The 23,394-nt window shown below is 48.4% G+C and overlaps 1 protein-coding gene across 1 annotated transcript in view; it reads left to right on the top strand.

The window, feature by feature from the left end:
• The window catches only part of ADCK1 (aarF domain containing kinase 1), a gene marked incomplete at its 5' end in the record, with an annotated part of 49,177 nt that extends 31,633 nt beyond the window's left edge, over positions 1 to 17,544 (top strand). The window contains 4 exons of the mRNA XM_009699999.1: positions 10,553 to 10,702; positions 10,951 to 11,148; positions 14,865 to 15,058; positions 16,539 to 17,544. Of these exons, the coding sequence (XP_009698301.1) occupies positions 10,553 to 10,702; positions 10,951 to 11,148; positions 14,865 to 15,058; positions 16,539 to 16,710 (714 nt within the window). The remainder of the gene's footprint in view (positions 1 to 10,552; positions 10,703 to 10,950; positions 11,149 to 14,864; positions 15,059 to 16,538) is intronic.
• Positions 17,545 to 23,394: the final 5,850 nt, after the last annotated feature.

The raw sequence follows: 23,394 nt of genomic DNA, 5'->3' as shown, positions 1-23,394 counted from the left end.
GTGGCATGAAGTCAGGAGAGCACTTTGGATTCTCTATGGCTGAGAGATTCTTGAGGAAAAGAAGGTATTACAAGGGCTGAGAAGATGCTGGGAGAGAGGGCTTTGAGCCATTGGACAGTGTGTCAAACCACCCCTCCCAGTCAGTGAGTGCTCCTTGAGGCATTGCTGCTTGTGTTTCCCCTTGTGCCCTATCGATGAGCCTCAAAGCTGCACTTCGTTGACTGGCTATCAAAGAGCTGCGGCATAAAATCAATTATACTTAATCTGTCCATCCACTTACCTCAGAAATCTGAATGCTTCATCTCTCTCTGTTCTTCCTTCTCTCTGCTCCCTTTCTATCCATGGCAGAGTTCATATGGCATCAGTTAGAGACACGCCAAAGACCTCTCAAGGGAGGGAAAATGTGAGTTTGCTGTGCCCCACAAGGAGAGAACGTTAACTGTATCTTCTCAGCTGCCTCCCTAAGTCAGCATGCGGCTTTTTCTCTGCCTAAAGAGCCCAGCCAAATTAGAGGTGGAGGTCTGAGTAACCTGCCTGTTTCTCTTTGCCTCTTCCTCTGCTCTTGCACCACAGAAGTCAATTAGATATTTTCTAGTAACCTCTGCAGGCAGAAAGGCAGGCACGTTTTCATGTGTTTCTCCATTGAAATACAGGAAAGGAAGGTCTAAGGTTAAAGTAGATTTTGAGAATGTCTTTCCATTGTAACTGTTATGAATAAGCCAAGGTCAATGGGTAATGGTGAATGATGCTGTCTTCCCTGCAAGGTGTCTGGTCCATTTTCATTCAAAGGACTTCTTAAATGAATACAACCTTACCTGTAGATAGTGCAGTCTCTCTTCTTTCACATCTCCATCAGGAAGAATTTGGAGCATTTGGGTCACTGGTTTTCCTCCTCCCTCTCATCAGGGCATCACAGAGGTCATTGTCAGCTGATCGGAGGTAGACACAATTCCTTCTCTGTGTCTGTTTTGTGCTGATGATCTTTCTTTGTATTTACCAAGGTAAGTGCCTCAATGATGCATCTGGTCTGCAAAGAGCACCATAGTGTGACTCTTGAGGACACAGTAGCTCATGGACTTTGCTATCAAGAGATTTTTTAAAGCCTCATTCATGGCAGAACATGCAATGAGCTTCATTCACCTGGGCAAGTCAACGAGTCAAAAGCAAGAGAGTCGTTCTTTGAGTGAGTTTATCCTATCCTTTCCTTCTGCTATAAAGGCAGAGGTCAAGTCTAGCCCACAGCACTCAGATACAACAGTGAATATTCTTGAGGTCTTGAAACAATCAGTCAGAAAGGTTTGTTTTGATGCATTAGCAGGAGGACTCTTGAGCAATACGTATATTCAGATTTTGAGCTGGGCTTCCTCACAGTTTTTGGACAGCAGATCCATTCCGAGATCAAGGTAGTTAGCATAGTGTAGCTCCCTGGGACTTTGGTTGCTTCTTGGAATTTTCTCAAACTGCTGGAGATAGTACAGTTGTCTGGAGAAGCCCAGGGAAAAACCGTTCTTTGCAATCTTCCATAGCTTTCTCCAGCCAGTCAGGGTGGAAAGTTCAATGACTTCAATGGGATATTTTGCTGCCAGTGTGTGCCAAAATAAAGTAGAAAAGCCGCTAATTCCAGTTTTTCTAACTTGTAGAGGCTTTTGCTTGTGATAGGAGAGATTTAGGGTGAAAATTCAGCTCATTTTTTTGTTTATCCGTGTCTTTCAGAGGGTTGTTTTGTGATGTCTTGGCGTAATACGTTCCATGCAACAATGAAACCACATATTTTACTGATTCTGAGCTGGTCTCTAAACGATAGCTAAGATGTGATTTTTAAAAAGTTGTCAACAGACTTCTACTACTGCAAAGTATAAGCCTCAGAGGTTTCTGCAATCTGTCAGGCAGAGGATGTTACTCAGCTCAGTGGTAGGATGGAGTTTCTGCGAACTCTCTCAGTGCCTGCACTGAGCTGTTCTTTCTTCCTTTTCTCTCCCCACCTCCTGAAATTAATTATTAACTTGTACTGATTGCCAGTAAAGCAACAGTAGAAAGGAGGGAATACCGAGCCTGTCAGGATCACATGATAGGGAACGAGGTCTGTTGTTATGGCCACAGTAAGATGAGGTAGGAGTAGTGCACACCCCAGACTCCTCCTCTGGTAAGGTGCAGCAGCTGGGGACAAATATGACCAAGGTCCATTATCAGCTGCTGCTGTTCATGCCCTGGGTAAAGAACTGCATGGCGTGGGGGTGAAGTGAGCAAAAGGCAGCAGATACTGAAAGGAGCATGAGGAGAGGGTGGCAACTCAGGTTTCAAAACTATGACATAGCTTATAATATACAGCAGTTCTGGCTTTCAAGAGATGCATTAGCCCCCTATAAATCACCTCAATCTATTTAACTGTCAACCTCTCTATCATCTTACTCCATTTTGTTTTACTGGACGGAGGAAGAGGAGTCTTCATGAAGCAGGATTTCTCTTGTGTGACAATGCAGCCTTGAAAAGCAAGCTGAGCCTCTCTCCTCTAAATGGAAAGGATCCCTGAGGTGAAAGCTCCCTTCAAACCAGGTTACTGACATTTACTTAATACCGTCTGTAGCAGGATTATCATTAAAGCTGCCCAAAAGCACATTAATCTCTCTGGATCCATCCAAGCGCTGGATTGTAATGGCATTTAATCAGAGAAGGCTTTGATTTCTAAAGACAAGTGCAAACACTGAAGTATCTGCCTGTGGAACAGTTACTTATTCACGTGCGAGTGTAGCTGAGGATGAGCATGCAGCTAGGATATTGACAGTGGGAGGGAAGCCTAGAGAGGGGAGCCATCAAGAAGTGAGCTGGCATGAATTTTGAGGGAAGACCAAGCCATGGCAGGGTTAAGAAGGGGGCCACCTGGAAACTGGGCTGTTCCTGTTTCAATACACAAGAGCACAGAATCACTAAGCATTTACGGTCTTAGTTGGGAAGATGCATTTGGAAGAGGTGGGTAGAGCAGGGAAGGGAGGAAAGAGACTGAGGGGATCCCAAGATGTTTGTAGTGCACTGTATGCAGGAGGAAAGGAAGGATAGCAAGGCTACTTAGATCATAGACTTTTAAAAGCCTTTTGCACCCATTCTGATCTTACCTGATTCATTTGAGTCACCTTGTCTGTATACAAATCTTAACATTATCTCTAGTCTGCTGCATGGGTCCTCCTTGTACCTCCTTGTGGATGCTCTGCCTGTTTCCTCAGAGGCTGATGGATTAACAGGCTGTGGGAGCTGTGGAGCTTACAAATGCACTTGCCTCCCACTAACCAGCCAGCTCAGGTAGCCACGTGGAGAGTCCCCGACTATTGCCCTGGCTTGGACTTGAGTCAGGGAAAGGAAACGATGCCATGTACTTCAGCTCACTGAAAGCTCACACTCATGGTCATGAGCTGTGGGTGATTCAGAAGTCAGGAAAGTGTTTTGTCCCGCTGAGAAGTGAAAGCAAACAGCTAAGGTACTTAAGATGAGCTACTGTGTGCAACTATTGCCATCTGTCACCTCATCCTACTGTGGCTTTTTGCTTCCTTCTGTTACCAAATGGATTCTGCACTGGAATGATATCTCTTAGCTCGATAAAGAGCCCAGCTACCTTCTCATGCTTGACAGCTTTGCAGCTGGAAAGATGCTTTCAGTGTGGGATTTACCCTTCTGCCAAGAGTCAGGAGCTGCTGTCTTGTAGCTGCTAAAATTTAAGTGGGATTTCCCAGGGTGGGATCCCTTTGTTAGCACAAATGTGGAAACCTCTCATGTCTCAAGTATTTGTGCTTATAACACTCAAGTGTTAGATGAAATGGAGCATAGAGAAGAACACTGTTTCTGGGGAAAATGGCTATTCTTGCTCTTTTCACCTGATGATTTAGCCTGGGGAGAGGTTTCCTTGAAGATTCTCCTACATTTCCTCTTGTCTGAAGCTTAATGAAAATTCACGAGGCACTGGTAAGCAAGTATAGTGACCTCCAGCATTTCCAGCTTCTGAACTGTGCAAAGACACCAGGTAAAAGAGTTAAATTGCACATGAACCTGTTTCTTACTGAAAGTCAGTCTCAAGCATCAGTGTCAATCAATTGCATAAGTCTCAGCAAGATGCTTTACATTAAATCCAAGGAAATACGACTACTTTTAAAGCCAAGGGAAAATGATCCCTATGGCCATTTTGGGTCTGACAGAGATGCAAGAAACAATTACATAAACAGTGACTGGTCTTCTCTACCTGTGTCCTTTTGAGAATCTGTGGAAACTTACCGAGTTGGTCCCTCAGTTCCCTGGATGAATGAGTCAGAATATTTCTCCCCACTTAAATGCTGTGGAAGATGGGGCATTGAGCAGGAAAATAATTTCCTCAGTCCCCAACAGAGAGTATGGGGCATGCTAGGAGTACACTCTAGGAGTTCTAAAAACTATTCCTGTATCTTAATGACATAGTGTATGTCCAGACATCACCTTGCTGAGATGCTAGATCAGTGCATAGTGATAGTACTGCATTATAGAGCACTGTGTTTTCATCCTCACAACTGGATCACAGAGAGCAGAATGTGAAATCAGATCTCTTGTGTGTGACCATCCTAATCTGCTATGAACAAGAGCCATTTCAGAGCAGAGACACAGAGCAGGCTCCAAGTTGTGGCTATTCTCCATCCACACCCTTTACTAATTTGACACTAGTTTAATTGGGCAGGATTGCCCTAGCAGGATTAAACAAACCCTTGATGATGGCTGTAATAACAACAACAAAAGAAAGCAAAAACCCAATACACTCTTCAATCCAATTAACCTTCGATTAAGGTTCCAAAATCAATGCTATTATTTTGGCCTGAGGAGGTAATATTGAGCCCTGAGAAATGAGCAGCACAACGACCTTTACTTTTAATGAGATCAATAGAAGTTAGTGTCGCCATCTCTTAAAATAATTGGCAAATATTACAGCCAAATTAAGGCCAGAGACTAGTATCTGCTCCTGATCTAAAGAGACAGTCACAGATGGAGGTGGGACAGGAAGGGGTGATGCCCTATGAGGTTTCATCTAGGACTTATCAGGGGCAGGTGGTGAGATCAGCTTTACAGGACCATGTCACAGGATTTTTTTCTTTGCCTTTCTTCTTCATGTCAGTTGGAGGCATGGAGCCAGGACCACTCCAGCTTGCTCACAAGGCCAGGAAAGTATCAGTGACTTTCCCTGGATAACCCAGGCTGCTTTGTTAGATTGCAGCTACCCATGAACATGATATATGTGCCATCTTTTAACTGTAGGAGTATTCGTTGGCTCAAATTTGCACACATTCTTTCTGAGAGGTTTCTTGCTAACTATTGCGTATTGGTGTTTGTAAAGATACTAATTTGTGATGGACTTTCAGTGTTTTGTTATTGTCAGGATGCTCTGTCGGCTGGGTGTGCTGATTCGTTAAGAAGGGAGTTGCATACGGGGGCTGGAGTGTGCCCTGGAATTTGCTGCTATGAGGCTGTATGCAAGGGAGTATAATAGGGGTTCATCAAAAGTAGCTCCCAGTGGATCATGGGAGGGTAACAGGTTGTCTAGGCTTTCAAAACTGATGGCAGCAGCAGTTTGCAGCTGTGTACATATACAAAAAGAAATATGTCACTGCTGCTACCTATACTACAGCTTGGGATCCTCTGAATTAGATTACAGAAATGCAGTAGGTGTCCTTAGTAAAATAGTTGGTACACTGGATATGAGCTGGTTAACTAGAGAAGGTGAGGATTAGTAGGGAAATTGCAAAGTAGGTAAGAAAGTGATAGAGGCAGTGATGGAGAGAAATTACCGTTGTGGAGTTTTGTGAGGTTTGCTCTTCAAACTGATCTTATTTAACAAATTCAGTGATGACCTTGCCACAAACAGAACTGTGTGAAGGAGGTTGTTGATGACACCAACAGTTGGGAGGTTCTGTCATTGTAGAGGAGGACCAGAGTAGCAATAGCACTTGGTGGCCTTGAGGACTGAAAAGACAGAAAGGGATAAAAATGAGCAATACCAAGTAAAAAGCCATGCACTTAAAAACTTGTAAGAAGAGTTTCTTAAATATGCTGGGAGTTTAGCATAGGGAAGTGACATATTAGAATCAACTTTGGCATATTAGTCAATCGCAGGTTAAGTGTGCGTTTCCAGCGCAGTACAACTGTGTAAAAGGCAGGTTGACTCCTAGGTCATGTCAGATAAAGGAACATCCTGTAGAAATGGGGGAGTATTTATGCTGTATTTATCTGACTGGTCATAATTATCTTAGTGGTGAACACACTGGAATAGTAAATACTGGAGAGGAAAGGAACTTGTTAAAATCTAGGGTTATGTTAGCTAAGGGAATAATTTAAACTGGACATCATTAAAATTAGGCTGTGGTTTATGGGAAAGGTTCTGACTATCTAAAGAGTGAATTTCTGTAACAGCCTCCAAAGTCATGCTTTCTGTCTTACTTATTTCCAGTGAACTTGACCAGTTTATAGACAGACTGTGTGATTCTGTACAATAAAAATCCTTAATGTCTGCACTGCCTTCTTATTTTCTTCTGTATTGGCTTGTAACTCACATAGGATAGTTCATGACATGTAGCATCCTTGCCATATTGAGTACATAAAATGAGCTTCATGTGCTCAGTTTGGTGAAGAGTTACTCCAAGTCTGGCTGTTATACATGTAGCTGTCACGCCATTGTTTTTGGCCAGGCTGCTGACTCTCCATTTTGTCATCTGCAATCTGCTTATTCCTCAGCTACAGTTTTTTCAAAATGAAAACATTGGGCTGAAAATGTGCGGTTTGCCTGACACAGTGTTGTGCTCATGTCACGTAATGTGCCAATGACAGGTTGCTGTTTGCATTGACTGGTGAGGCCACAGGATCACTTGGTGACCGTAGTCATCATTTTCTGCTGCAGGACAGACAGGCAAATTGAACTACTTTTAGGCAATAACACACCTTCTGGCTATAGGCAAGGACATGCCTCTGGCCAGACCCAGAGTCTGGTGTCATCCTGACATATCAAGCTCAGCTCTGCTTGCCGAGTAGCGTGGTTTTTTTTTCTTATGTGTTATGCCTAATTATGCTATTCTTGATTACATCCCCTTCTGCCTAGTTGTATTTCTTGTAGCACATCCAGTGCTACAAGTGCTTCTGCTTCCTTGCTGTTCAAACCTTCTAACGTTGATAGACTGCCTCTCCTCTGCCATTCCTTAGCCAACTTTGGAATCTTCAGCTCTTTTAATCTTTTCCCAAGTAAATTCATCCTGCATCCTGCTCATTTATTTGCTTTCTCTGAACTCACTCTGTGTAGTCTGCATCTCTCTGTTAATGAGGTGTCTGGATGTGAATGCAGGGTTCCAAGGGTGATGATTATTTTTTTACGATATGCAGCAGAACAATGCTGGAGGACCCTGGTAATGATAAGGACCTCATTGTCTTGGATGATAAATAGGGAAAGGAATGATGACTTCTCCCTGTCATAACAAAATGCCTGTGTGTTTACTTTGGTCTTTGCTTCCGTAAATCACTGCAACCTTTTGTCTAATTTGTGATGCACCTTCACCCTGAGGTCTTACAGAGCCTAAATGCATGCTGAATTCCTCCCTTCTCCTGAGTAGAGGTTTTCACACATTTATTTTCTCATTTTACCTAACTGCATTCTTCCAAAGTGAATTCTGTGTATGCTATTTATCCCGTGGCCTTCTCAATAAGGGTGGAATAAAGACCCATAGTGATGGGGCGCAGTACGGGAGAATTAATATATATAAAGGTTTCATGTTTTTTTCCTAAACTTTTTCTCTAGAAACATGAACTCATTTTGTCTGAATTACAATGATAGGTAGCTATTCACATATTATACTCTAAACCCTAGAAATATAACCTTCCTCTTTTGTTTAGAATTTGACAATATTGGTGCTTTCTATCTTAATTTACTTTTTATCCTATTTTAGAGATATGTCAGCAGACAAAAATATGCGAAAATACTTTAGTGTGCAGCACAGCTCCATCTCCTACACTGCGTAATTTTTTTTTCCCAAAGTAAATACTGTTTATGTGCTTATATCATAAATCCCTGTAATATATCTTCTGTCTCCTAACTAAATTACACAGAATGCGTTCCTCTTTCTTAAAGAATCCATGAAGTCTAGTTTCAATGAATTAACTACTGCTGATACTCAAGGCTTCATGCTGGGGAAGAGGTAAATATAAGTACAGCAGGGAAGAGAGAGAGGATGGGATCTTGCAGTGAAGATTGTCTTGTACCCATGACCCAGCCTGTGCGTCTGAACAGAGCTATGACCTCTCTGTTTTCATGGTAAGATGGGAAGATGAATCATGAGCTGCTTCTGTGTTGCATTGTGGGCTGCAAAAGGCTATGAGCACAGATCTGCTTAGTAACCTGTCTATTGACAGTGACTTGGGAGGGGAGACCTTCCCTGCACCTGGGCTCTACAGCCATACCATAAGATGCTGTTGTGAGGGTGGCATGGATAACTTGGTGAGCAGTTATATATCCTAGGATATTTGAGATTGGAAGGGACCTCGGGAGGTCTCCTGTCAAACCTCCTGCTAAGGCAGGGTCAGCTATGAGGTCAGACCAGCTTACTCAGGGTGTTATACAGTCAGGTCTTTAAAACCTCCAAGGATGGAGATTGCACAGCCTCTCTGGGCAACTTGGTCCACTGCTTGACTTTCCCAACCTATGCCATTACCACAGCAGAGAAGGAGAAACTACTGTCTTTGAAGCAGCCCATACTCCAGTGCCCCAAATGAATAGCCATGACCAACCAACAGGTTTGTAGAACTGCCAGCCCTTGTCTGAACTTGTGTTTAATGTGTATGAGGCATCATGTTGTGCCCCAGATTGTCTCCAAGTCCTTATCTTCAATAATTCTGTGCTCTTCCAGATCGCTGGAGGGCAAACAGCTGAGGTGGAGAGGGCAAAATGCAGTTTGCTCAGTGTGCGCACAGGAGACGTGGTTGATGCGATAATCAGTCATGATGTCCAAGTCCATTCCTCCTGGTGTGCAGGTCCCTGGGAGGCTGTGTGAATGAGTGACTGGCTTAAAACAAACTAACTGGCACATCCTTGGACTGTCCGCAAGTGCTGCCTAGCTCTTCCAGGAGGTCACAGCACCTGGTACTTCGGTGCTATCCAGTTTTAGAGCTTGTTGATCTAGGACACCTATAAGGGTCACTTCATTGCTTCAGTGATCTCTGCTGGTGATTCAGATGGGAAACATCGTTCCCCTCAGTCAGTACTTACAGTAACACCTGTGTGGCGTTAGGGAGGCTGCACTACAGGGGACCGCAGGGCTGTGCTGTGCCGCCTGTGCGGGTGAATCGGCCTGAGGGAAGCATTCGGCCTGAGGGCAGCATTCTCCATTGTTCAGCAGTGGCTCCAGGTCCCACTTGAGGGACAGAGGATTGTCCCACCTGGTCCTACAGCTGTCCCTGTTGGTGTGCTGTGGGAAGGGTTCCTGTTCTTTCTCCTCATTTGTAGTTACTTGGGCACTGTTCATAACAAATGCTCTTCTCAGAGGTGGCTGCGTTTCAGAGGTGGGTAAAGCAAGCCCTTCTCTGGCTGTCTGGTTTTCTGTCTGTTAGTATCCCTGTTATCTCTTCCAGCACCTCTGCTTATGGGGACAGCTGCCTGTTTGCTGCTTACACTGTGTGTCTGGGGACGTGCTTGCAATCATTTATAACGATTGTCTTTTAATTGCTTGTTCAGCACTCGCTGTGGAGCACCGTGTGGCCGTCTGATGGCAGGGAGGGCCAGTGGTGGGATGTCAGGGTGAGGCTGCTGTGTTAGTGCATGGCGAGGGATTGATCCCAGGCCCTGGGGATGTTTGCTTGCTCCTAGGAGGTTTTTAACTTTAATAACATCTCTTGGTGATAAGGAGCAGTGGCATGGAGGGATGCAGCAGTGACAGGATGATTTAAACAGCCTTTCTGTGCTGCTTCATCTTCATAGACATCGTAAATGAGATTAGCATGGATCTGAGGAAAGGAAGGGGGAAAGTGGGGGCCAATGTGATGGAGGGAGGGGAGAGGGAACTTGTATTCATTCTGGTAAGTAGATTGACAGGCTGAGTCTCCTCCCACCCCTCCTCCTCTGGGTCCTGCTGCCATCCATGGGTGGAAAAACCTGAGTCTTCCTCCAAGCGGTCTCTCACCCACCCCAGCAGCTCTTTCCATGCCTTCCCTGTGAATGCCTGTCTGCTCCTACCTGCTGTCTCACTTTCCTTCTTATTACCAGAAACCCCATTCCCACCCACAGGTATTTTCTCTTTTTTATGCCAGGCAAGTAACCTGGCAGAAATAACCCCTGACCCCACAAAGACCTTCATGGTGCCCCCTGCATGGATCCTTCCCTGAATGCCCTGCGTCACCCAGCAGCCACCCTGCGCGTTCGTCAGTGTGAGGAGCTGCAAGAGCTCTGCATGGGGACATGGGCACGTACCAGACCCTCGCTCCCTGCAGCGTTGGCACACGGGGGCTGCCTCCTCTCCCTGGCAGGCACCCTGCTGTGGGTGCCACTGTGTGACCATCTCCTGTCTCCTCACAGATCTCTCGCAACCTGGGGAAGCTCTACAGTGAAATGATCTTTGTGAATGGTTTTGTGCACTGTGACCCGCACCCAGGCAACGTGCTAGTGAAGAAATGCCCAGCCTCTGGCAAGGCCCACATTATCCTCCTGGACCATGGGCTCTACCAGGTACGTAGCTAGGGAGGGCTTCCAGGGCCTTGTGAAGCTGCCTGGGGGCGTCAGGCTGAATGAGCACACCCAGCTGCAGCCTTGCCCCCCTCAGCCCCTATGAATACATTTTTCCTATTACTCTCAAAACCCTCCGAGGATATTTCCTGGCTCTGAAATGGGGGATAGGGCACAGCTAGGGGGCATAAGGCTTCCCCCCCAGTTCCCTGTCCTCCGTGGACTTCCAGGGGCTATGTCTCCCTCCCCAGGTGCTGAGCGAGTCATTCCGCATGGACTACTGCCGCCTTTGGCAGGCCCTCATCAAGGCCGATATGAAGAGGGTGCAGAAGTACAGCCGGCGGCTCGGGGCAGGGGATTTGTACCCTCTCTTCGCCTGCATGCTGACTGCCAGATCCTGGGAGTCTGTCAACAAGGGAATTGACCGGTTGCCGGTCTCAGCCAGTGAGGTAGGTCCTGTGTGCCCTTCCCTATCGTGTGCCCTTCCTTCTCCTCCAGTACCTTTCTTTGTTGTAACCACTTGCACCGCTGATATTGTAGCGATGCTGGGCAACCCCTGGTAGCTCTGTAGCAAATTCTGCATTGATAGTTGAGCTAGAAAAAGCCAGGACTCCTCCTGCAATGTGTTTTATAGTGACTGAACTTAATTTCCTAGTTTCCCTTTCCCAGTTTCGTGGACTGCTTAACTTTTGTATAATATTTTAATGGCTAAGTGTTCACCAGTTCTAGCAGGGGAAACATTTGTGGATCAACCTTTTCTTAAAAAAATGTTGAATGCAGCTGTGCAGGGCACCATCAAGGAGGATAGGTTAAGGTAGAGGAGACATAAAGTCTTAGTGAGAAGACAGGAGAAGGATAATGCATTATCACTATTCATGTAAATGACTATCAGCACTGATACAAACTCCTAAAAACCCTTGGAAATTACCTCCCAATCAGAAACCCTATTAACTTGGAGTCAAGGTTGCTTAACTGCACATCCTGTCAACTCAATCACTACAAATCTAGGAAATTGCCACTTAGATTCTCCACCCTTTCCTATCCACACATGCTGGGATCCTTCTCACGCCTCCTCTCACTCCTTGGCACACACCCCCTGCCTTAAGAATAGTAGCAGCCCCTGCCAACTGTGCTGTTTTTAGAGATGAGCATATAGTGATGTGATTTCAGCCAATGGGCTAGTGTCTGTAGGTAGAAACATGTTGTATCCTATGGTTTGTTTTTATCTGCGTGCTTTTGTAGTAGAGAGGATGAAATTAATTTAAGTAGCATTATGATATTGTCCTGTGAAATTCTTTTCTGGAAGTTCCTTTGGGTTCATGTTTCTATTTTGATGGATGTGGCAGGATTTGCTGCACTGGCTTGCCATTATCCATAGCAATGAGTAGGTCAAATACCTTGGGTAATGGACCCCCTCCCCTGTCCTAGTAATCTGATTGCTTCCTTGCTGAGTTAATTTTCTGCATATCAGAAATAATATAGTGACTGTCTAGCAGATCTGTGCTTGATCTGGTGAGTTCTGGAGCTGGTAGCTCCAGAAAAAAATTCAGAGGCACCAAAGTGAATTGACACAGAGCTGACTCCAATACTAGAAGGCCAGCATTGAATCTGAGCTAATAAGCAATGTTTATCCTAAATTGGCTTGTGAAGGTTATGCCAGAGGTGTAACTGCAGCTGCATGGTGCCTTGTGTGGGCTAATGAAGTTTGTCACTGGGCTGAATTGCGTGTATGGAGCCAGCTCTGTTGTCTTTGCCTACATGACATAATTAATGCTGAAACTGGATAATTCTGCAGCAGATAATGGGGAGCTGAGCAGATTTGCTCTGGCATTAAGAAATGAGCTGTTGCCTGCCCTTAGTTTAGGGGTGAATTTGAAAGATTGTATCAGCAGCAAGAGCCAAGTGCTGTGCAGGCAGGTACCATCAGAAGAGAACTCCAGACAGCGTACTTGAGGACCTATCAACAGAGAGTAGCCTGTGAGACAAGGAAGCAACCCTCCTGAAACAAAATCTTACCTGTAGTGCTCTGTCCAGTCTAGGGCACTGCATCTCAAGAAAGGTTTAATGAACCTGGGGTAAGTCCAGTAGGAAGCTACAGGGACTAGTGGTCAAGCAGATGCAACTCATGAGGTAACTCTGAGCAAGATAGGGCAGAAAAAGTCTAGAAAAGCACGAGTCAAGAAGAGTTGTAGTAGTGATTTTCAAATCTGTTAAAGACTGCTGCAAACAGGACAAGAAGTAACGGATTTAAATTCAGCTAAGGAGATTGGGGTGAAACATGAGAAAAGCCAGACCTAGCGGCAAGGCTAGTGAAATGGGGAGGCTTTGAGTCACATCACTGGGGAGTTTTAGGAGTAGGCTAGGCAAATGCAGGAGGATTGCCATAGGTGTAGTTGTTCCTGCCTTAAGCCAAGGCCAGGCAGCTGACCGCTCAGGGTGGCTGCTAGCCTCATCTCATCTGATTTTATGGTTGTGTTTTGCTGCATCCTGCAGCAGCCTCAGCGACTGCAGCCAAGGGACTTTTCTCAGGTCCTGTGGCATAGCTCATTTCTTCCTCTGCGCATAGGCTTCGCCCTTGACAGAAAATGACAGTTCTGATGACAGATCATGTGGTTGTTTTGTGGACAAGCAGCTGGAGCTAAAAATAAAAAGAAAAGAAATAGAAAAGAAAACCTATGTGTGGAAAATAAAGTAGGCTCTGTAGTACTGCTGGCTAGGATAAAAGATAATAGATAATCAGGGAGGAATTTTCTGCCAACAAATAATGGAACAAAACATTTAACATCTGGGAGAGCTAAGTGTCGTCTTGCTGAAGCTTTGTGTATTTGATCAGTGACGGAAGCAGGAGGACACAGAGATTTATTTGTCAGCAGCAAAGCAACCATGGTGGTGTGTAAGCTGTATACATCTCTGACTATCACACCTGCACACTCAATCTGTGCAGGTCTGTTCCTTTATAATAAGTCTGAAGTTCACAAAGAGCGAGTGTGAGATCCCATATTGTGAAATATAGGCCTTCTGTCCCTCATTCCAGATGAGAGAAGGTTTTAGAGCTGTCCTTTCCCTTTCCCACAAAGCAGCCTCCCTCCTGTAAGAAGTTATTTACTGCCCTCTGTGTGTGTCCTGCTGGATTCTGGAGGTTTCAGATGTTCCAGGGACTTCTGTTTGGATTTTCTGATTCATGTCATGGCTTCTGTAGGAAGAGATAGGGACACAGTATGCGTAGGGGATCAGCTCCACACCACACTGTGCTACAGTTACTGGGATGGTGGGAGAACTCTGGGATCTAAACAGAGGCAGAAGAGTAGGGGCTGACTGTCTTGCATGCTGTGGTGGCTCATGTTTGGAGGGAAGCCCATCTTAAGTGGCTCAGGCTGTAGTCCATCAGTTATCACTGGGATCTTACCGTGGGCAGCGTATTTCTTGGAAGCTGGGGAACCAAGGAACATGAAGGATCAGCCTCTGTCTGCCTTGGTCTTACACTCTCTCCTTAAGCCTCTGCTACCAGCTGCTGCCAGACAGGGTATAGGTCCAGATAGACCCTTAATCTGACAGATGACAGATTCTGATCTTTTGGGTTACCATGATGCTTAACTGCATAATGCTTTCTCACCTCTGCTGAGTTGTGTTGAGGACAAACTAGGCCTTGGCAACACCTTCATCAGTGTAGCATGAAGCATCAGTTGCATGGAACAGCAAGACAAGGAGCAGCCTGGTTGTCCTTGTAGCATGCCTCCACCTTCCTGAGCAGTCCTGTGCTACCTGCAGCTCTACCAACTTTGGGGCTGGTGAGGTGAGACTCAAGGGCAAGGGCAGTAATGAGACATGGTGGCTGCAGGCTGCCTGGGGCTAAGAACTAAGATAGCAGTGAGTGCCCTGTTCTCCTGAGAGGCTATTAGTCCTGCCAGTGAGGGGACAGGGCCTTATCTCCCTGAGAGGCAGGTGGGATAAGGCAAGAGTGACCTGTGACTGTGCTGTGAGTGCTTGGGACAGCCAGGTGTCTGCAGGAAAGCAGGACAAAGAGCCCTTTAGCTTCTGGCCTAGAGTCATAGTCTGGAAAAACACTGTCTCCTCCTGCCAAATCTCAGCTGCATTTGGACCTGGGTTTCCCATATACTCTTGGTTTCTCTCTCCTTTCTCCCTGACATCACCCGGCTGGCTGCAGGACGTGGAGATCAGGTCCAACGCTGCTGCTTACCTACCCCAGATCACCCAACTCCTCAACAACGTCCCCCGTCAGATGCTGCTGCTGCTGAAGACCAATGACTTGTTAAGGGGGATTGAGTCAGCCTTGCACACGCGAGCCAGTGCCAGCTCCTTCCTCAACATGTCTCGCTGCTGCATCAGAGCAGTTTCCACGTGAGTCACTTCTACAGGCACCAGAGGTCAGACATGGAACTGCAGGGGCTGGCTGTCCCTGGGGTCCAGGAGCTGGGGGGCATCCCAGAGCCAGCAGGCCAGCCAAGGCCCAGTCCCACAGTAGCTGAGCAAGGCGAGCAGGGCAGACCCTGAGATGGTGGTGGTCAGGTCCAATCAAAAGTCCATATCATAATGCAACGTCATGGTGACAGGACAGGTCCAAGGTTAAAGCAGAAAGTCAATCTGTAGATCAGGTCCAGTGGTTGTCAGGCAGGTCAATGGTGACAGGACAGGGCTGAGGTCAAACCAAGAGGTCAGTCTGTGAGTTTACATCCAGGCCAAGGGGCTTCACAGCAGGGCATGAGATGGGGACCATTACTCATCCAATGTAGCTCAGGCAGGGACTGAAGGTGCAGGCCTGAGATTCACTGTGGCTCCTAGGCCTATGAGCAGAGCGTTGGGGAAGGTCCCAGGCTAGTCATGACCTTTAAGGCTTATTAGAGCCCCCCACTGAGGGCCTTGACAAGGCTTAACTTGACCTCTTACTCTTAGCTGTGGACCTCTCCCTCTTGTTAGCACATCTACTGTGGTCCTACCCCAGCTCAGTTACACATCTCAGCCTCTGTCTGTGCTGTTCTCATGCCCGTCATCCTCTCCAGAGGACAGGTCTGTCAGCCTGGGGCTGGGGACAGGTGTGGAGTTGGATGCCTTAGGGTAAGGGTTTAGGGTTTGGTCCCTCCAGAGAAGGGGAAAGGGCAGGAGGGGAAAGGGCATCTTGCCCATTACAGGCATCACTACTGGGAAGTATTTTTGGGTAGAAAAGATCTGCAAGTTCACTATTGCCAGTTTCTGCAGCCTTATTGAGGGGCTAAGGCTGACTGTGAAGATTAGGCTGATGTTTAAAAGCCAGGAACAGGAGTCGTGCAAGTGATTTCCATCTGTGAGTCTTATGAGTCAATGCACTTCTGCCTCAGATTCCTCCTCCTTGCAGAAGAAATAACAGTTATTTCTCTGGCTGATGAGGGACCTACAAAGGCCAGTTTACTCCTGCTTCTAAAGAAACGTGGAGAATTACTTTTCCTGGAATCAGTGTGTCAGGATTGCTGGACTCTTACGCGTGTGCTACCAGGAAAGGCTATAGGAGTGTGCACCTGTCCCTGTTAGCTGAAGTGAAGCTGGGCATAGAAGCAGAGGATGCCAGGGCCCAGGGTCACTGTATGCAGTGGGGAGAGAACTGGGCTCACAAGGGAGCAGGCTGTCTCTTCTGCCAGATTCGTGCTAGGAATGCAGTTCCCAGTTCCTCAGGAGCATTACCTGGAGAAAATCCCTCCTCCCAGGGGTCCCCACTGCTGGTGATTCTCCAGATGTGGGACATTCCCCTCCCCTGGGGAGGGTCAGTTGTACTGAAGATGTAGGACAGGCCTCCTTCCTGCTGGACTGTATCCTGCTGGATCTAATGCAGCTGTTTCTCTCATTCTAGGTACCAGAGGAGCAAGAGTCACTCACTTTACAGGAGGGCCCAGATCTCACTCACAGAAGCCTTGAGCCTGTGGCAAATCAACTTGTATGAACTCTTCCTGTGGCTGAAGGGGTCCCAGCTGGGGAACTGGGTCATTGCTCTCCTGAGCCGGATGCACCGTTCCACGTACTGACATGAACTGGTGGGAGAGGCCTGGGTGCTCCCTCCCTCCCTTCTGCTCTCCACGGCACATTTGCCTTTCTGACTGTTTCTGTCTATTCTGTGCGCTATTTTTGGGTCTTGTTCCATGTTACACGCTGCACTGCCCTTGCCTGTTACAGCATTAGCTTTCTCTGTGGTGCTGAGAGGTGGAGTGGGTACCAGAGCTCTGCTGTTTCATGTTTTACGAAAAGGAGGTGTGGGATACTGTGTGTCAGGAAGGGCAGGGTACTTTCTTTCCCCATCTGGGCAGGGGAAATTCCACTCAGATTCTAGTGGGAGTGCACTGGAAACAAAAGCCTTTCCTTGGCTCTTCCTTAAACAATTTTACGAATTTAAGAGAATCCCAGCCCTGCCTAGAATGCCCCAAAACTTTTCTCAGACCCTCAGAGAGAGGTGGTAAGTCCCTTTAAAATCCAATAGGGTTTATATTACAATCTCTTTAGTCTGATTTCTGTTCAGGTATCCAGAGAGTTTCTCAGAGTAGTGAGACATTGTGGAGAGCTGGCACTAGGGCTTCCTCTCCCAGCACCAGGGAAAGGGGACCTTAATGGTGAGAGTGGTGGACTGGGAGTCTGGCTTTCTGAGGTTCATCTCCAGTCCTGTCAGCAAGTGCCTCTATGTTTTTGGACTTTTCCTGGCCTGTTTCCTTGCAGGTGAAATGGGGGAAGGGGACAGTGGTCCTGCCTCTTTTCCGAAATTCAGGGAAGGCAGGAGGAATGACAACTCAGGGCTCTGAAACTGCTGGTAATGTATGTGTACTGTACAGTACTGCCACACAGCAAAATAAATGTGTTGTATCAAAGACCTTTGGGGGAGGGATGCCTGGCTTTGCACTCAGGGTGACATTTGAGCCTCTAACCTCAGTCCTGTTTCTATTTCTCCACTGGGTGAGTGCTGCCAGGCAGCACTGTTAACTCCTTGCAAGCCAAATGAAATGGCCTCTTGGTCTTTCCTCTTCCCAAGAGGTTTGTTCCACATCTGGGTCCTCTGCTGCATCAGATATGTGCTGGGATGGGATGGAGGAGCAGGTGTCATTCTGCTGGGAGGAGGTGCCACTCCTTGCCACCGAGACCCACACTGAATATGCCTCCTCCCTGTCTGTGGGAGCACACTGCAGTGCATCTTTGAGATGTCACCATCCCCATCACACACACTGAGCATTTCACCTCATCGCTGCCTATGACGTTTCACTGCTTCCGCCTCAGATGAAAACCTGCCACTTGCTCGGTGGTGCAAGTGACAGGTCTGATGGCTCTGACTCTGCAGCTATGGGACGGCTACCAGGAAGTCTCACCCAGAGGCTTCCTTTATTGTGAGACATATTTGGGATCCTGGGAGACATATCTGCTGCCTGTGAGGATTCCTGTAGCCAGGAAGGGTGGATGGAGGTGACTGCTCAGATAATTTCAGCTTTCTCATAAACTGTCTTGGTGAAAGGGGACATGAAGGACAGGTTGAGAACATCCTTCTACTGCCAGCAAGCTTGCTAAGCTGAGGATCATTACTCAGGCACCAGGCTATGCCTGAGAGCAAGCTGCAAGAAGACCATGCACTCTCCCAGTTTGCATGCAGTTTCCCAGCTTGCACAGGTGCGAGACCCCACCTTGCAGTGAGTCCATCTGCATGGGAAGGGAAGCAGGGGGCAGAGTGTGGGTGAGTGCGTGTGTCAGGCCCTGAGAAACGGATTCTCTTGCTGGCTGTGTGGGAGAGGGAAGGGATGTAATCCAGAAAAGGTACCTGGTTGCAGGTGTGCTTATGCATGATGGGTTAGTGACTGCAGATGTGTGGCTTATTACAGCGACTATGTACATGTGCAAGACTGTAGGCACAGCTGGCTGGCTCAGGACTGTCAAGAAGTGGTGTGTGACTGGCAGAGTTGTGGATGGGGAGTTATTGAATGTGGGTTTTTGGTCTCCTGTGCAGTCAATCCCCTGACGCTGGCATTAGCTCTCTGAGCCCTTCCTAATATGGAGGCAGCAGCAGGAGTCATGTGTTCTCCCATCTTCACTAAGAGCAAAAAAAGAAACCCTGGTAAGACTGAATGTCCTTGCAAATCTTGTCCCCAACCTGTGCAGTGACAGGTCAGAGAATGCCCTGACTTCTGGGTTGTGTGATGGCGTCAGGCAATGGAGTGGTGGTGGTGATTGCAATGACGATACTCCTGAGTCGACAGGGAGTCATAGGGGCCCTGGAGTATTGGTCCTGCAGCCTGTACATGAGTAATCTTTGCTCATGTGAGCAGTCTGGCTGAATCACTGCCTTGCTTAGGCACTTAGAGCTTGTAGGCTGACCAGCATGGGTGTGCCTGCCTTGTTCTCCTCAGAAGGAGAGCTGCACTCAGAAAGCTGGCCTGGAGCAGCCAATAAAGTCCAGGAGACCCTCTAGCAGTGATCACTGACTGCACATCCTTATCTTGTAGCTGCCCCTGCAAATGCCTTTGACTGTCCATGTCTGGATATACTGACCAGAACACTGTCCAGGTCTCACTAACATCTGTGCATGAAAGCTCATCCCACAGTGACACCCTGGTCGTATCCCTCATTTCCACAGGATCCCATGTTGTGGAGAGGCTCCCCGCAGCTGGCATTTGCATTGACTGCTGAGGCCCCAGCCCACTTTTGGCCACACCTGTTCTTTCACCCCTCCAAAATCCCCCCACACAACTGCTAGTCCCTCTGCCTGAGGAAGGTTCTGGCTCTAAAAGTGGTAGGGAACCAGCAGCCCCTCGGACTGTCGTTTTTGGCAGGGCACAGCAGGCAGAGAGTGGGGTGTATTTGGAGGAGCTTTGTCTATTGTCATTAGTCTCTGCCGGGAGGCTGTGTGCTTCAGTGTTAGCAGTGGGACTCCTCCGTCAGTTGTGCTCAGCTCTCACCCTTCCCACAGTCAGTCAGTGAGGGTTTGCCTGAGGAAAGAACAAGCAAACACCCAGAGTTTGACCCTTTAACATTCCTGCCTTGTCTTTTTGCTGAAATCTCTCAAAAGTGAATGTGTTAAAAGGGTTTTTAAAAGACACTTTCTCATCTCATCCCAATTTGTGGTTGTCAAACCTGGGTAACCTCGATCAGCTCTGTGTACATGGCCTCTCTTTCTAACCTGCGTTTATTGGTGTTTTCACCAGCAGCAAACACAGCCTCTGCTCCTCTGCTTGCAGGTGGCACACGGGCTGCTGTCTGCCCAGCTTCAGCTGCGAGGGAACTGAAGTTTGGTGCAGGCATTAAACGTTGGCCTTGCAGCAGACTCCTGAGCCCACCGACTCTTTCTCGGGACTGACAAGTGGAGGGTAAGAACAGCGGCCAGAGGTGCAAAACTGATGAGCAATTTTCAGCTCCTGTAATATGAAATACTACATTGTAGGTTCATAGCATCTCGCATCCTAAAGGCTCTTGGTGCTCTCAGAAGTGCTGGGGAGCCAGCAGTCATTTCATCTAGCATTTAAATGTACCATCAGTAGGTTGGTTGGAGGTAGAAAATGGGGCAGTCAGGGTAAATGACATTGCCATGCAAAACTGCAAGAATTTAGGGTATGAAGTGAACATGCTTTTTAATATCAAACTGAAGAAAAAGCCAGAGAGAGCATTAGTTCAGACTTAAAACACCATAGCCTTTACCTAGCACGTCCAGTGAACTTTAATGATGACAAGTGGGTGGCATATAGATTTGCAGATCAAGGCTGCGTGGTGCCCTCTGCCATCTCACAGGGGCGTATGAACCTCGTGCAGTCGCAGTGTAGGTTTCCGAATGAATCACTCCCTGCTTTCCATAGCAAATGAACTGTGACCGGCACGCAGCCTGGCCAGCACCGAAGTCATTCCCTTCACAAACGACTCCCTGAGGGTCACCGGGGCTACCTTCCAGTGCACCGCTTGGCAGGGCTCTTCCCCCCCCACCACTGTGTAACTCCGTGTCCCCTGGCACCGTTCTCTCCCCTTGTACCCTGAGCCCAAAGGGCTGCGGCCAGGCTGCTGGGTCCTGGAGCGTGCACGAAGCCGTCATACGTGGTGGGCTGTGCCAGGACACACGGCATTCGGGTGGGAGCAGAGAGAGGGATGTCTGGAGGGGCACAGCCCTCAGGGCAGCCAATGCCTTCCCCCTTCATCCCCTCACAACTGGATGGCTGGAAAGGGTGGACAAACATTTCTTCCTCCTTGGCTCTTCTCCAGAAGCAAGAAGCTGGGACTGGCTTCTGCCCCTGCAACCCGAGCTCTGGCCATGCCCATCTCTGCCAGGGGATGTGCTTGTCCTGGGTGATGGTGAGAAGTCTGTATTGCAGCTTTCAAATGGCACGGTGCAAACAAACAGCATGGAGATAAGGGGGGTACAGGCTGGGACTGTGCCCTGTACTGGGAGGGTGAATTTGCTGGTGCTGCTGAGCTGGGAGGTGAGAGGGATACTTCAGAGGGTCCCAGCCCTCGGGGTAAATCCAGGTCTGCTTGGGTTGCTGATCCTCTGACAATGTGAACAGCGGTGCAGTAAGGTGGAGCAGGGGGTGGATGGAAGGAGCAACTGGAACCTGTGAATTTGCTCATCTCCTCCCTCTCAAAGTCTGCAGCAAAGCGGCAGAAGGGCTGCTCTCTGCTCCACACCAAAGAGCTATCTCCCTCCTGCAGGCTTAGCTGAAGGTCTCGGTTGCTGTAGGAACACAGCAGCCCCCAGGGAATCCTGCTGTCCTCCTGCTGCCCCCACTTTGGGCTCCCAGGCCACACACCTTCGCACCTTGGGCAAGGCTGCAGCGGTGCTGGGGGCCCGGACCTCCAAAGCTCCCTGGTGGGAGCTGATGTCTCTGAGGGCAAGCCGCTGCCACCACTCCATGCTTGCTGCCTCACGCCATGCTGCACGAAGCGAGTCTGCAAGGCTCAAAGGCTTTCTGCTCCTTCCCATTGCCAGTCCTTCTGCATTGCCGGCCAGGGGAGTGGTTGCCATCCTACCCCTGTTGTTTGCAAGAGGACTTGGCCTTGGCTGCTTCGGTGCAGTGCAGCAGTGGCCAGCGGTTAGCAGTGGCGTTGGCGCTCCAGCCAGGCAGCAAACGGCTCCTTGAAGAGCAGCAGGAGGATGCGTGTGGTTCTGGGTGTTCGCAGCAATTAATTTTTGCTAGTGAGGGCTGGGGGTTTGGGCATGGTAGGGTAGGAGAGTTGTAGAAAGGAAAGGAAAGGCAAAGGGAAGGGGAAAGGAAAGGGAAGGGTGGGGTATCCCCCACCTTTCAGGAGTAAATACCAAAACCCAGCATGGCTTTAAATGGACTTGTGATCTCTAAATGCTTTTGGACTGCACGCTCTGCTTTTTGTTTCGCAGGTCACCCAGACCCTGTGGCAGGCGAGTTGCTGCCTCTGGCACAACAAAGTGTTCCCCCTTCCTCCCGCCGCCCCACACCCCAGTGCAGTGTGGCACAATCCTTGCTGAGGACAGTGGTTGCTGCGAGGTGGTTTGGAGCATTTTTTTTGGCTCTGCCTCTGTGGAGCTCTCCTGTGGCTGTTTCCCTCCCTCTCCCAGGTGGCAGCTGTGGGCTTTTCTTGGTTGTTGTTCCAGCAGAGTGACAGCTGCTGGCTGGGGATGACGGGCTGGTGGATGCAAAGCCCCCGGTCAGGAGGCAACCTGAGTCCCCATTCCACCAGGGCACTGGGGCCACCAGGCTCCCTCTGTCAGCCCCGCCGAGGTGCCTGCAGGGTGAGGTCGTCCTTCCTCCAGCAGTTGCTCAAGTGCTGCCCAGGACTGTAAAAGAGCTGGACAGTAAGAGATTGACATTTGTAATTAATTAATTACCTTTCTGAGAAAAGTTATCCTTTCCAAGCATCATATTGGTGATAGTGCTATCCCCTAACATCTCACTCCATGAGGTATCACTAGGACCTTTCAGCTGAAAAGAAAACCTACTAGTAGAGTAGCAGCCCTGCCGAAAAGGAGCAGGATGGGGTTATGGGGACCCAGTGAGCTCGCAGTGGAAACGATGTCCTGGGCTACATCAGGAGGAGTATGGCTGGCAAGGCTACTTGTTCTTCTCCTCTGCTTGGTGCTGCCAAGTCCACACCTGAAACAGTGTCCTCTTGGTTCTCTTAGTTGAAGGGCGATGTGGAAAAACTGGATTGGATCTGTTGGAGGGCGCACAACATGGCCAGGACCTCCTGCCCATAAGCCTGTGAGGAAGAGGTTTAGTCTTGCAAGGAAGAAGCGAAGGGATGAGCTGATAACACCCAGCGACTCTTTGAAAGGGAGTTAGAGACGCAATAGAGCCAAACTCCTTCTGGCAGTGCCAGATGACTTAGCAAGGGCCGATGGTCACAAGTTGCAGCTTGGATAGTTCGATTGGGCACAGGGATGAACTTCTTCACCAGAAGGGTGGTGCAGAGCTAGGACAGGTCGCCCAGAGAGGGTCTCCATCCCAGGAGGCTTTGAGGACTTGGCCAGCCAAAGTGTGGCTCAGCTGGTCTGCTCTTGGCGACAGTCTCCATCGGAGTGAGAGGGCAGATAGAGACAGACGCCCTGTGGCCCCTTCCAGCCAGCCTGCCCGTGAAGCCGTACAGCCACAGCACAGAGCAGCAGAGGGCTGGCTCACATCGCCATTGAGTCAGTGCTGTGTGATAAGGTTGGGTCTGGGTTTCACCCTTCCAAGCTATCCCTCTGTCCCAATGTTTGTGCTCAGACACGAGATAACATCCTAGGC

This window comes from Cariama cristata, unplaced genomic scaffold (assembly GCF_000690535.1).
Source record: "Cariama cristata isolate BGI_N322 unplaced genomic scaffold, ASM69053v1 scaffold15405, whole genome shotgun sequence".
NCBI lineage: Eukaryota > Metazoa > Chordata > Aves > Cariamiformes > Cariamidae > Cariama > Cariama cristata.
The sequence above is the reverse complement of the archived record's forward strand: the minus strand, read 5'-3'. Positions and strand labels throughout refer to the sequence as shown.